General features: G+C 44.6%; 1 protein-coding gene across 1 annotated transcript in view; it reads right to left on the reverse strand.

Annotated features, from left to right (window-relative positions):
- Positions 1–10165: 10165 nt before the first annotated feature.
- LOC105904736 (ADAMTS-like protein 1) overlaps positions 10166–15018 on the reverse strand; it is an 84420-nt gene continuing 79567 nt past the window's right edge. Inside the window, exon 25 of the mRNA XM_031585167.2 lies at positions 10166–12861. Within this exon, the coding sequence (XP_031441027.1) occupies positions 12755–12861 (107 nt within the window). The 3' untranslated portion in view covers positions 10166–12754. The remainder of the gene's footprint in view (positions 12862–15018) is intronic.

Here is a 15018-nt window from a genome sequence, read left to right on the forward strand (position 1 = left end):
GATGAGCTCCAGAAGTTTCCGGTAAAAGCTCCGCGTCCAGGGGATGTCCCAGACGGCACTGGAGCTCTGGCAGACCTTGTGGAGAACGCTGACCAGCTTCTCCGTGCTGTTCCCCTCGCAGCGATGCAGAACCCATTGCTCCACTCCTCCCACATGCTGTCGTTGGTGAAGGCCACGGTGAAGCACTGGGCGTCCGATGAAACACTGTTCAGGGGCACGGCCTCTTCCTCACTCACGTCATTCCAAATCGCACTGCAAAGTAGTCAGGTTGTATCAGTCTATGTATGTACTGTATGTACTCTATGTACTCTATGTATGTATGTATGTATGTATGTATGTATGTATGTATGTATGTATGTATTTATGTATGTATGTATGTATGTATGTATGTAAGTATGTACGTACGTACTCTATATATGTATGTCTTTCATATCTATTCCATATTATTTTCCATAATATGTTGATTATGTATAAGAGTTCCAGTGTCACCAGTGACATCATTTCTTTAATTCATAAAGTGTTGTGTCAAGTCATCCATATATCTGGGCTAAACTACAGCAGACATTGCAGAAGAGACTGATCTCATTTTGTTGAATAATGTTGACAGTGCTTTAAAGTAGAAACTTAGGCCCTATTTTCCCATTCCTTCCAAATGTTTACTAGGGACAACAGCTATCGTTTCTACAATAATATTCTACAGAGACAGAAACTGAAACTTTAAAAATAGGGCCAAGGTTGAAAAATCCTGAAATGTCCTTTTAAGAAGTGTGTAATTACTGTAGTTGCCTCTATGGCACGTAAACCACTGTGGCCAGCTCCATGACCGACTCCTTAGTCAGGCGAATCATTGTATTGATAGTTTATTGTCATATAATAATGATAATAATGATTATTATTAATAGTTTACTCACACTACTGCTTGCAGTGGGGATGGAGTCAATGCTGTCAGAGAGGACAGGCCACGGTAGCTGATCCTGTTACCTTCCATCCTGCAGATGATCAAATAAATCAAATAGAAATGATCAAATGAATAGATAATTCTATAACTAATCAAATCTATGAATATATACAATTAAAGCACCGAGGATCATATCACCATTCTTTAGTTATTACCAGCAGTTCATAGTATATTTCCCATGTCAGCTGACACTGAATCGAGTCTATCTCTGGTGTAGTGAAACTTCTGGCTTACTCTGACCACTAAACTTGGACAGATCAAAACACTCCCAAACCACTAAACCACAGCAATGATATCATCTACATGCACTTAAGTAGCACAACCAAAGCACAATGGAATGATCCCAGGTTGTTTGTATTATTATTTATAGAGATTTATAGAGACTCTGTGGACCCTTAATCAATTACAAGTTATCCTTTCTGCATTTCAAAACCAGAACTGGATCAAGCAAGCTTAGCCCAAATAAATCACTGTGGTTTCAGTTTTTTTTTGTGTTCTTTTAAGATGATTTCTTCAATTTGCGTTGCCACACACTATTGCTTCACAAAGCAGAAGTACGGTTTTATAGCATGCAATGTGCCAACACTTCTGTTTGCCATAACAGAGAGTCAACACAGACAGATCAGATGGTCAGGCATGGGACCAGGGGGAAACCCCTGGCCTTCTGACATCGTTTTGGCCAGACAGAAAGAAAATTACACTTATCGGCTAAGAATAAGTCCGTTCTACCCAGTCATGTTCCGAAACTCACCATATCTCCCGCAGGGACTGTCTGCTCCGAATGGCATCAGCCAGCACCAGAACCTCCTCGTCGCCGATATCAGCCCAACCTAAACTATAGAGATGTCAATAAGTCATGTATCGATCATCTTGGACAGACTATCAGAAGTGGAGTACAGAGGACTTCTGCAGGGTCATTCTTGCTGGTATCCCTATGATGTAAGGTGTATTGTGAACATACCCCAGATATGTTAGGGTTTCTGAAGATTGCGTCACTTGAGCAATGACCTGTATTGCCTCCATGTCAAGGGTGTTTTCACCAAGCCTAAACAAAAGACCCACGACATGTTAGTATCTGTGTGGTTTATACTCCTCTGTGTCTGCTGCACGTGGCACAATGAGACAAATGAATATTTACAGAATAATGGTCATAGAAATTACACACACAAACACACACACACACACACACACACACACACAGATATATACAGTATATTCATTTGTAATTTCTATATGGTACTTTAAAAGCTTTTGAATCATAATGCATGCTAATATATTATAAAATAATTATATTATTGGTTAGTAAACTTGGACAGGACAGGTAACTAAAACCTTAATATTTGTCACCAGCTGAAGTAAATAAACCCACCAGAGGCTTTTACACCTGCTCAGGTGAGGCTGCAAGTCACCGAGGGACTCTGCAGAGACGTTGGTCCCTGTGAGATCCAGCTCTGTGATGGCCCCCGTCGTCTCCTGCAGGAAGTGTCTGATCACAGTGTAGTCCATGGGCGAGAGACTGACGTCGCTCAGGTTGACCCTCAGCGCGCTGGGACGGAACTCCTGGAGCAGGGTGTCATCCTGCTGCTCAAAGAGGCAGTGCAGCTGGGTGAGGATGTGGCCTCCGTCTTCACACAGGGCCTGGAGCTTTCTCAGAAGCCCCTCACGGTACACTTGGGCTTGGGCCACCGGCGGGTCTAACCCCACGGCCCTTGATAGCAGCTTCTGGTTCCTCTCGGAGAGGAGGCCCGATAGGAACCGGGCAAACAGGTCCAGGTGTCCCGCGTCGTCGTTGTCCTGGTTCCGGCTGGAGATGTGTTCTGAGACGTCAGGTGAGACCTCGCCTGCCATGGAGCAGTGAAGCGCAGCAAAGAACTCCTGGACGGTGAGGTGCGTGAAGGAGAAGACGTCCTCGGTGAAGCCCGGTTCCTGCACGGAAGTCTTGTCCAAGAAGGTGCTGCTGATCGCACAGTCGAGTAACTGCACAGCCTCCATGTCTCTGCGGTAGAAGAGTGTCTCGTGGTCCATCAGTTTTTGGTAGGCCAGTTTACCTAGTTTCAGTACAATCTCTCTCAGTCTCTGTTCTTCACTCAAGTCTCCTTGTTTATCACCATGGACTGCCACACGTCCCAGGGAGTGTGTCCGCAGTAAGGCTACCAGATACTGGGTGTATATGTCTGTCATTGTTTTGGGGCTCCCTCTAGACAAACCGTCGCTGTCTTTCAGGATACTGCACACAATATGGCAGAAGGCAGGAATGTAGCAAAGTGTTAGCATTAGCTTGTTGGCAACAACCTTCTCAAACATCTCCTGGGCCAGCTGTTCCTGCTGGAAGTATCGCTGGAAGAAGTCCCTGATCTCTGTGCACGAGAATCCTGTGATGACGGCGAAGCAGTCGATGGATCCCACCGGGACGTAGCTGACGGCCATCGGCCGGCTCGTGAGCAGCACAGATGCTTCTGGAAGGAGTTCGCCTTGGATAAGACTGGAGAGAACCTCAGCGACCTCGCCTTCCTCGTCTGGCTCGGTCACAAACATGTCCACATCACAGGACCTGTAGTGCTTGAACTCGTCAAAGCCGTCCAGAATGATCAGGAGGTTGCTCTCATTGGCCAGGATGGTATCCACACATTTGGCGAGGTGGCCATTTTTGCGAAGCACCAGGTCCCGGAAGCTGACTGGCTTAGAAATAAGGTTCAGGTCCCGAAAGGTCAGGTGAATGATAAAGTCAAACTCCAGGTGCTCCACATTGCTACCAAAGTCACATAGGATCTTCTGCACGAGAACCGTTTTCCCGATACCGGCCACCCCGGTCACTAATACCCTCTTGGGTGGCTGCGAGCCGGTGGTGTTGGTGAAGAGCTCCGCCGGCTTGATGAGCCGCTGCTCCATGGCCTTAGACTGCAGGGCGAGACGGCGCTGGCCAAACGTCAGCACCTCGTGCTTCTTCAGCTCCAGGCTGTGGTGACCCTTCACCACCAGGAGGTTGACGTAGTGCTGGGAGAAGGGGATCTTCTCGCCGTGCCGGGTGTTGGAGTACAGCATGCTCTCACTGCGCCGACGAAGAACAGCCTTGTGCTTCTGAATCACTTTGGAATATTCTAGAAGACACGGAAATGCAGAGGAAGGTGAAGAAGGGAAGAGAAGGAGAAGGAGTAGGAGAAGGAGAAGGAGAAGAAGAATGAGAAGGAGAAAGAGTAGGAGGGAACGTACATCCCTATTTGGTACTGAATGATTTTCTTTACAAAAACTACAAAACTCTACAAAAGTATAAAAAACTTGTTCCATATAAAATATGATGAAAAGGACAAATATGGTGTAAATGTGATGGTGTGTATTGTGTTTTTTTGTGGATTTTTTTTTGCCTGGAAAATATATCAATATATTTCTGTATGTTTACTGTAATTGTTTGATGTAGGCTGTGTTGTAGTGAGTGTTGTATTACAATAAGAACTGGAGATATATGTGAGTAACTCTACATAGTTATTTAACAAAATTGCCATTGCATATTAATGACAAAAGTGAAAAGCAAAACTGTTTTCTCAGTGCTGGTACTGGACCTGGTATAATTTATAGGTGAGTAGTCGCAGTAATAGTCTAGTAGCCAACTAGGTGAACCCGGAAATGTTGAGTACACCAACGTTTTTTGGCAGAAATGTGAAGTATGGGTCCCCAGTATACAGAAACTGCCGGATGCTAATTTGCATATGTTGAGCAATTTACATAATTAGCATTATTAGCTTAATCGTCCAATTTGACCACATATTTTGCACTGTATGGCCAATTCCTACAATATTGGAGTCTTTTTAGAGGTTTTAGAGGATGCTGAATTCAATTCTGGCACTTTCATACTTTAAAATGGTAATTGAATAACAAATTTGGATACATTTAGACACACTTGTTATTTATTTTGGACGAAATCTAAGGTTATTTTCATGGTAAACACAATAATCTTACATTTCAGAATCATGAGTGCTCTTGTGAATGTTAAAGCATTTTTTTCAGGGTGTAGTGAAGCTGAATCCCCTCCTGATTCAAATTTGCATTTCTGGAGGAAAAAGCATTGTGATTGCAATAAACTCCTTGGGGTTAAACACCCTGTTGCCTCATGTGAGCGGTGAAGCTGAGAAGGCCAGTCTGCTTTTGAGGTGGCTAGGTGAACAGAGGTGAACAGATGTCACCAGAGTCACAATGTAAACACTTTGATGGGGATTGGGTATCACCTCTGGCACACCCACTAAACGTGGTTAAACTACCTCAAAAGCTGTTGGGCATCGGTGTGCATCGTAACCACCAACCACATGACGAACCGGTGTGTAACGTAACGCTGTTGAATGTCCCCCATGTGCGATCAACGAACTATGTACAAATATACACTATATATATGCCATACAAGACAGGCCCCGCAAGTCGCTAGGGTCATGCCCGAAAGGCTGCCCAGGTTGGTCCGCAAGTCGCAAGATCCAACGAGGACCCAGTTAAAACACCGCCAGACGCAAAAGTTAAAACTGAGTCTAGGCAACCCAGGTCAGCCCGCCAGACGCAAGACTAACCAAGAAGGCCTCACCTCTGCACCACAAAAAGCACACACTGGCTACCACCTTCAGGCAAACGGCTATGCCTCACAATTAATCAACAAAAGGCAGCCTCCTCATCTTCACTATCCTCGTTTGTTCTGTCATCATCTTCTCCAGATCCTTCATCACTCTCTTTGTGTTCTTGCTGTTGAGTGAGTATGTTGCAGCATATCCCATCATTGCCTTTGCAGGAACAATAACTGGTACAGGCCAGACCTGCAGCTGCACAGCTACACTTTGCTGATGTGCAAGGTTTCAACCCGGCTTTGCAACCACAGCTGACGACATCTAACAAAGCCGGAGGAGCAACTGGACTTGAATCATGGGTAATACTTTAGGCCCATCATCTTGTCCCATCCAAACAAAGTCATATCCACAGCCGGTGGATCAGCCTGGTCTGCTGCTTTCCATAAGAGCACCTGTAGGTGGGCACGTCTTCCATGAACGTGCATATTCTGTAAATCTTTGGCTTCTGCCTCTCCAATACAGTACAACTCTCATGGCCTTGAGTGCAGATACCTTCCCCTTCCCAACAGGATATGAGGTGGTATCACATCCTGAAATAGCATGCATGGCTAGAATGGAACAACAATGGTCACCCAGGTTCTTTGCAGTTGCATTTATGCTGAGAACAGTGCCATTCCATTTTTCCATCGGTAGGTTAGTTGTGATACCAGCCTTCCAACACCAATAAACCATAAGCACAAAGACATGTGTGTCATCACTAAGAATGCGAACAGTTGAAGCCCCATGTCTGACAGCATCTAACATGTAAGATATAACTGATGACCCAGCCCCACCCACCCCCATCACCCTGAGTGACTCCCCAGTCGACACTGCGGAGTCCTTCCGCTTCCTGGGCACCATCATCTCCCAGGACCTCAAGTGGGGGCTGAACATCAGCTCCCTCACCAAAAGAGCTCAACAGAGGATGTACTTTCTGCGGCAGCTGAAGAAGTTCAACCTGCCAAAGACAATGATGGTGCACTTCTACACCTGCATCATCGAGTCCATCCTCACCTCCTCCATCACCGTCTGGTACGCTGCTGCCACTGCCAATGACAAAGGCAGACTGCAGCTTATCATCCGTTCCGCCGAGAAGGTGATTGGCTGCAATCTGCCATCTCTACAGGACCTGTTCGCCTCTAGGACCCTGAGGCGGGCAGGTAAGATTGTGGCCGATCCCTCACACCCGGGTCACAAACTCTTCGAGGTCCTTCCCTCCGGCAGGAGGCTGCGGTCCATCAGGACCAAAACCTCACGCCACAAAACCAGCTTCTTCCCGGCTGCCGTTGGCCTTAGTAACAAGGCCACCTGACGTGGACTCTCATCCCGCCCCCACACCTCAAGCCTGTGTTATGTTAACACACACTACATTGCACACTGCACATTGCACATCCACTTTTGCACTCCTGGCCTGCTTTTTGTATTGAATTGTAGTACTTATTGTGTTTGTGTAGTACTTACTGTGTTTTTATGTTTTATGTTATGTGTAGTACTTACTGTGTTTGTATGTTTTTATGTTTACTGTATGCACCTATACATCAGAACAAATTCCAGGTAGGTGTAAACCTACTTGGCAATAAATACTATTCTGATTCTGATTCTGCTTCTGATATCAGCCTCATCATGCGTGTCAATGCTGTCAGCTTTACTGACCATCACGATCTCACTTCCTACATTGAAAGTACACAAGCCGTGCTTGTTGTGCTTGTTTTTCAAAACTTTGTCTCGACTAGGTAGAGGTCTAGTCAATGAGAGCTTGTATTCTGTGGAGCTCTCCCCTGCTCTTCTTTGTCTCTCATGGTCCTTGGCAGACACCTGCAAATATTTGTCAAAGATGACAAATGTTTGGGTGTTGTAACAACTAAGCCGATGTCCCATGCTGACGGCAAGATCTGCCACTGTCCCAGACGATGGCCAAACCACGTGATAAATGAGCTGAGATGCATTCACAATGACAACATCTGGTGGCTGGGGATTGCAAACTGGAATTCCAAGCTGCTGGACAAGCACTGACTTATTGCCCTTTCGGAGGCATCCATTGTCATCAATGATTGACAAGGGGACTGGGCTAAGCTCATATTTGAAGAGAGAAGAGAGCTCCATTTTTCTCTGGCCTCCCACCACCAACAATCGAGCAAATAATGACTCAAGGTCACAAACAACCTTCCCACTGACCTTCATTCCCTTTTTCTGGAACTTCATAGTCACTCCCTTGTGAGAGATTGGTGCATTAAATGCCTCCGGAAGTGATGAAGAAAACTTTTTACACATAGCCTGGCCAATGTTCAGCGCATCCTGCACATTCACCTTTTCATCAGCCACCATTTATGATGTGGTAGAGCAAAGTGCTCTCTGTCATGAGTGGATTTGTGTTTTCCCACAGCATCCTCACAATTTTAGAGCGGTCCTCAGCATCCAACTCCCGTCGTGCTTCACCCTCCTCTTTGTGTCTGTTGGACAGAGTCTTCTCTGATGCTACTTTATCACTGTACATGTCATCCAATGACTGAGAAAGATGTGAACATATGCCAAATGATTGGATCCAAACTGCCTTTATGATTTAGTTTCCATACATTTTTAAATGTTTCAAGTACTTTAAAACTAGACTATGCTCCCTTGCTTTACAACATGCTTATTACAACAGCTAGCTGCAACAGTTTATTTGCATAAAAACATGACCGTACCTCAAAAATGTAAACAAATTTAGGTTATCAACATTCACATCAAAGAGTAGGAGCTCTTGTGATTCTAAATTGTGAGTTTATTGTGTTCACCATGAAAAATAACCTTAAATTTCATCCGAAATTAATCAAACACATGTCTAAATGTATCCAAAATTGTTATACAATTACCATTTTGATGTCTGAAAGTGCCAGAATTGAATTCAGCATCCTCTAAAACCTCTATAAATTGGTCACACAGTGCAAAATCTGTTGTTAATCTGGACGATTCAGCAAATTATGCTAATTATGCCAATTATGCAAATTGCTCAACGAAAGTTAGCATCCGGCAGTTTCTGTATGCTGGGGACCCGTACTTCACATTTCTGCAATAAAACCTTGGTGTAGCTACTCAACATTTCCGGATTCACAATGGGGCTTTATAGGCTGGCTACTAGACTATAAATTAAACATCTTCCATACACCTGTTGTGCATCAAGACTAATGGTAGTCGAGGGAATATACAGTATAATATTATTAAAGTATACTATTTATAACAATGAATACAGTAAAATGATGAAACTGAACTAGTGTCACCCTCTTCAAACACTACCACACTTTCGCCTGATATTATCTCTTATATCGTCGTATATTCATTAGCATTGTATATAACACATACTTCAATACAGCTGCCAGTTACATGTAACTCACTTTATTGGAATAAAAAAGCCTTATTATTGAAACTGGCTCTAAAGACATGGACAGCACGAACTACCAGGGAACAACAGTTCTGAGCTCTGGCTCTTAAGAGCTCTGGCTCTTACCTGCGGCGTGGGTCGGGACGATGCTCTGCACCGACACCTCGGCGCTACTGTCACTCAAGTGGCTAACAGCCAGAAGAAACGTTGCGGCAGCCTCTTCGCCTTTGCAGTCTAGGATGTCCAGAACCTTCCGCACTCTGCCTCTGGCCCCCCCTGCGCACAGCACCTCCTCACGGTCATCGCGAGTGAACACCTCCGTGGATACCAGCGTCTCCAGCAGGGCATCGATGTGTTCCTCCACCCGGTCAATCAGACCCTCACGCGTCTCCCTCAGCGTCCTCAGGCCGGACCCGGGTGTCCTCATCATCGCCATGCTATAATGTCCTCCTTCATAACCAACCTGGATTCGGCTTGAAAAGTGAACCACTTCACCCTTCTGCTTTTGAAATGTAACCACGAGTAGTAGCCTAGTAGCGGTGGCTGAAGCGGTGCAGTGTAGTGGCAGTGTGGCAGTGGCACCGATTTCGTATTTCAGTGTTTGTGTTATGTTTTGAGAGAGGGGGAGGAGGGGCGGGTGGAATGCAGAACTCACTACGTGCCTCACACGTGGAATAAACACACACACACACGAAAAAAACAGGAAGTGAATGGGTAGTTTTTGACTTTTAAGGCAGCTTGGGATTTTATCCAAATATGGTCTGTATTTGTCTAAATGTATGTGTTTGTATGTCTTTAGTCTGCTATGAATTCAAAAAAAAAAAATTGAGAAAGGAATCAGAAACATATTCTGGAGTGCTATGTAGAAAGGAGAGCTGCCAAACTGCAGTTATTCTTTTATAATAAGTCAATTTGTACTTCGCTATCCTAATGCCAGATGCAATGTTATATTTAAAAAGAATGTGTGGTAAACTTGAGCGATTCTGTGGAAACTGAATCATCATTGTCTGAAATGATCTGATTGTCTTGTAATGTACACGTAAGAGCACCTAACCCTTCAACAGGGGAGAGATCAGGGACTTCTTCAGGGAGTTTTGAACATTCTAATGAAAGAATGTGTTCATCAACATATAAGATATTATAATAATATAAGATTCTAAAATGACACATTATATTCCATGGGCCCATGTTCTTCCAAACGTTCATGAAGAAGTTCAAATTAAAATAGGGAAAGATGTGATTGTAGTGTTTTATAAGGTGACACTGAGCAAGGAATGTAGGGTCATTTATTAACATCTTTTTAAAAAACAAACAAACAATCAAACCAATTCTACACAATCCTGCATGCTCTGACCTATTCACATCAACATCTTAACAAAACAAGAAAGCGAACAAAAACACAGAAATCTATACCTATATCAAAATCAAAACCAGTTTTCATTTACAGAATAATTGCACTTGTACAACATCAAACAATGTAATAAATAGTTAAAAGGAAGCACAAAAAATACTGTGGCATAAGAGAGTATTTACAAAACCTAAGGGGTAAGAAAGCGATAACAAATTCCTTTTTTACACAACTGACACCAGAAGAGGCTGCTTTTGTGTGACGTAGGTTTCTCATCTCGAGGATGAAATGAAGATCTGATGCCATAAGGTTCAGGATGTGAGCAATGGATCACCCCTTTGCCAAATGGTTGCTTACTCATATGCCAATGACACTGCAAGAACCAGAGGCCACAACTGATAACTGATTGTTTTATGACAAAATGACTTTTTAACCAATAAAATAGTGATTCTGTTTTCAGTCAAGCGATTAGCTGGCAGGCTAGCTTAGAAATGTCCAAATGAATTACTTGAACTACTTCTTTGCCATTGCAGTTTTAATGTGAGGTGTTGGCCTCTATGGGAGGAGATGAAGATATGATGTGGCATCTGAGAAGTGATTAATGGAGTTTGGGTATTAGATTTCCAAATGGAATCTGGCCTATGTCACAATGACAGAGCAAGTGCTAGTTTGGCCAGTTATCCTGCAACATGTCAGACTTAGTTTTATCTAAAAAAGGTAATTCTGGTGATAAGTAGCTAAGTAATGAGTTGATAGGCAGGCTTCCAAGAATAACGATGAAAGGATTAAACATTTGGCTGCCATTTTGGCCATCTTGAGTCTGAAATCATTGCTATCATCCGAGATACTGTGTAGAGCACCCAAATTTGAAGGTGTAGTTTTCGATTCTTTTTTGTCAAATTCAGTGAATTGCTCCTTATGGTCCTCTAGCTGTCCAATCTGTGAGGTGCGCTCAAAAAAACCTCCTGTGGTCAAATACAGTCCTGGTTCTGTGAAACAAACACAGTGGCGGACTGGACCTTTAAGCCTCAAATGATTCACCCACAGCCAGGACACTGAAGGGAAAGAGTGGTGAAGCCAACAGCCAGTGACTACACACACACCTTATGAACAATGACAAAAACAGCTATAATCATTAGCAACATTAATCACAAAGAAAGGAAAACTAGTTACAATAAACAACAAATTCAAGGCATTTTCTTTACATGATTTCAAGTGCAAACAATCAACTTTTCCAATTCTTTCTGTGCGGCTGAGTGACTTTTACACTGGGGGCGATTGGGTCTCACACAGCAGAGCAGAGCAAAGCGAGCTGAAGGACATTTAGAGGTCGAGATACAATAACTTTGTGTCTCGACCTCTAAATGTGGACACCATGTCCACTCTAAATGTGGACGCCCTCTGTTTGGTGTCCACAGATGTCTTAGAGCAGCAGAGAGGCCGCCCACTTCACTACAGTAAACGGTGTTAGGGCATCATGAATTGACAGGAGAAATGGCCTTGTGAATAAGATGGCTGATTCAGCGTAGTTGGTGCCGATAGAAAGGGCCCATGGTTCTCTTCATGGCTCCACTGTCACAGACAGCACAGCCAGAGCAGCAGCCTTCGGGGTGTACGGTAGTTTTGGGTAGTTTATGGGGGGAGTTTCTTAGATTGAAGTACCCAAAAGTAGTAAAACACTCACACAGTGATTTTAAGAAGTAAGGTGACCAATCATTTGTGAAAAAACAAAAGGGGCTTTTTTTTGTTTTGCCTACTGCTAATTTGGTGTGGCTGTAACAGTCTTAATGGAGGGCTGGAGCCAGACGTGACAAACTCCCACAGAGAACAGAATCAAATGTCCATTATGCACAACAACAACAACAAAACAAAAACAACAACAACAACAACAACAACAAAACAAGATTAAATCCACAAGCCTTCATTGAGTCCAATGTCCACCGTTTCAAATGGAAACCAATGCAGGTGTCATCCAAAGGTCCACATCTACATTTATTCAAATTCACTACTGACGTCCACTGATTGTCCTATTGAAATCAAAGCCCATATTTAGCGTAGTACCGTTAGTGCCCACATGGGGCGTCTGAAATGGGCCACTCAGTGGATCACATCCAACCCTGCCTTTGGTCAGGACAGCCCCATCCCAAGTCTTTGTCCTCAGTGTACCATCCTTCCCCTCTTCTCCTGGGAGTGAGAGGGGTGGGTGGGTGGGAGGGGTGGGGGGTGGGGGGTGGCGTGGCATTGTGGGGGGGTTCTGTCCATCTCTCGGGTTCTGTCTCCACCCCTGGGGAAGCTGTGAAGGGAGGGGTGGGGGGGACATGAGGTGGTCCTGTGTATGTGTTGTGTCCTCTTTGTCCATCTCTACCTCTGGGGACCGGAGGGTGAGGACGGTGGTTGCACTGGGTTGTCTGTGTGGACAGGAGACATCCCAGGAGATTTTGTGTCCATCCCTCTGCCAGTCTCTACACCTCACCCTTAACCCCATGACCCCCTTGACCCCTGGTGACCTCTCAGGTGGTCCGACAGGACTGGCAGCAACGCGACTTAAACTGGGGTAGCGGGCAGAGGTCCAGCTGACGCACCTTGTCACAGTAGCGCGTGCTGTCCCGACACTCACCTGCTGGGAGGGAAACACACACACACACACACACACATACAGCACACACAAACAACACACACACACACACACACACACACACACACACACACACACACACACACACACACGCGCACATACAGCACACACACACACACACACACACACACACACACACACACACACACACACACGCACATACAGCACACACACACGCACACACAAGCACACAAACAGCACACACACACAGATGCATACATAAACAAAAAACAAACAAACACGCACACACACACACACACACACACACGCACATACAGCACAAACACACACACAGATGCATACATAAACAAAAAACAAACAAACACGCACAGACATATACACACACAGGCCAACACACACACAAACACACACACACACACACACACACACACACACATAAACAAAATACAAAAACACACACAGGAGATACTGTTAAAAATTCGCAAAACTCACAACACCTAGTTGAAGAACATATCAGACATTGCACCATTCCGCCATCACACTGACTACTATTGTCAATGGGACTGCACACTGGTCACAATGGTTACACACATTTCCTCAAAGTCACAGCTTTGTGAAACTAGCTGAGAGGAACTGTATCCTTTCTCCAATGTAGTTCACACAGTGCCACCCACGCAGAGAGTGTCTGTGGATTGGATCCAATACAGCTATTGATATAGCTGAGCCCTCCTACTATATCGGAGCCTCTGATTACAAGTGTTTGTAATGTCAGCTGATCAATACTGGTGAACTAAGTCAGTCCGGTCTGCAGTGCAGGGAAAGATGGAAGACGTGGAGTGTGAGAGAGGCAGCCTGAGCAGGATAAATAAGGGATAATGTATCCACACTCCACGGGACGAACAGGAACAGTCTTGTTACGTCCTGGAGGGATTTATTTTCCAATACTGACCGACGGACTATACATTATCCTGCTTATTATTATTCCTCCAAAATACCTCTTTTTAATGATTTGTTGCTGTTTTGTGACTTAAAAAAAATAGTCTTCAAGCAAATAGAACTTTAAAGTTTCAGGTGTTGCGTAGCAACCTATTACTTGCTGACTTGCAGTTACGATGAATTTCCATTATGTTAAGTGAACAGACTACGAAAGATGGCAACGGTCATCCATTTTTTGCAAGCTAAAAATAATTATCCGACCTCCGAAAGTTTGGGGGGCCCATTCAAATCAGTGGAACTTTCAGCAACATTCCCAGGCGCCGTGTAATACATAATTCTATCCCCAGCTCCCAGGGTGTCCAGGGAGTGTGAGAGGGGAACTCCCCCACACAGGGGGAAGTGGGCATAGACATATTTATATGTCTATGGAAGTGGGGGCTTCCAAGTCATTTGAAGTGGGGCAAATCTGGAGGAAAGCAGCCAGTACTGAAGTAAACATGCAGGAAAGCGTGTTGAACTAATGTAAAGCTACAGGGAGTATTTTGAATCAAGGTGGATCCAGTAGAAAATGCTTTGAATTGAAAATATATCTGTGAAAGGAGAAGGTTTGTTTTGTCTGTGTTGTCATTAACTTCTCCTCCAGGGAACTTCCTTTCTATTCCCTCTTTCTCTTTCTCTCTCTTTTTTTATCACAGAATTTCCTCCCTTCCTCCTTCTCTCTCTCTCTGCCCTCCTCTTTTACTCACTCCCTGTGTTTCATTCAATCTTTCACTTTTCTTTCACTGTACCCTCTCCTTCCCTCTCTCTCTCTCTCTCTCTACCTCTTTCTCATTCAATCTCTCAATTTTTTTCATTTGCTGTATCTCCTCCTTCCCTCTCTTTTTTTCTTTCTCTGTCTCTCTCTCCTCTCTTTCTACCTCTTTCGCATTCAATCTCTCATTTTTCTTTCACTGTACCCCCCCTCCCTCTCTCTCTCTCTCTCTCTCTCTCTCACACACCTCTGCCACAGGACCCCCCCTCCCTCTCTCTCTCTCTCTCTCTCTCTCTCTCTCTCTCTCTCTCACACCTCTGCCACAGGACCCCCCTCCCTCTCTCTCTCTCTCTCTCTCTCACACACACCTCTGCCACAGGAACCCCCCTCCCTCTTTCTCTCTCTCTCTATCTCTCTCTCTCTCTCTCTCTCTCTCTCACACACACCTCTGCCACAGGACCCCCCCTCCCTCTCTATCTCTCTCTCTCTCT

Source organism: Clupea harengus, chromosome 18 (genome assembly GCF_900700415.2).
Source record: "Clupea harengus chromosome 18, Ch_v2.0.2, whole genome shotgun sequence".
NCBI classification, from domain to species: Eukaryota; Metazoa; Chordata; class Actinopteri; order Clupeiformes; family Clupeidae; genus Clupea; species Clupea harengus.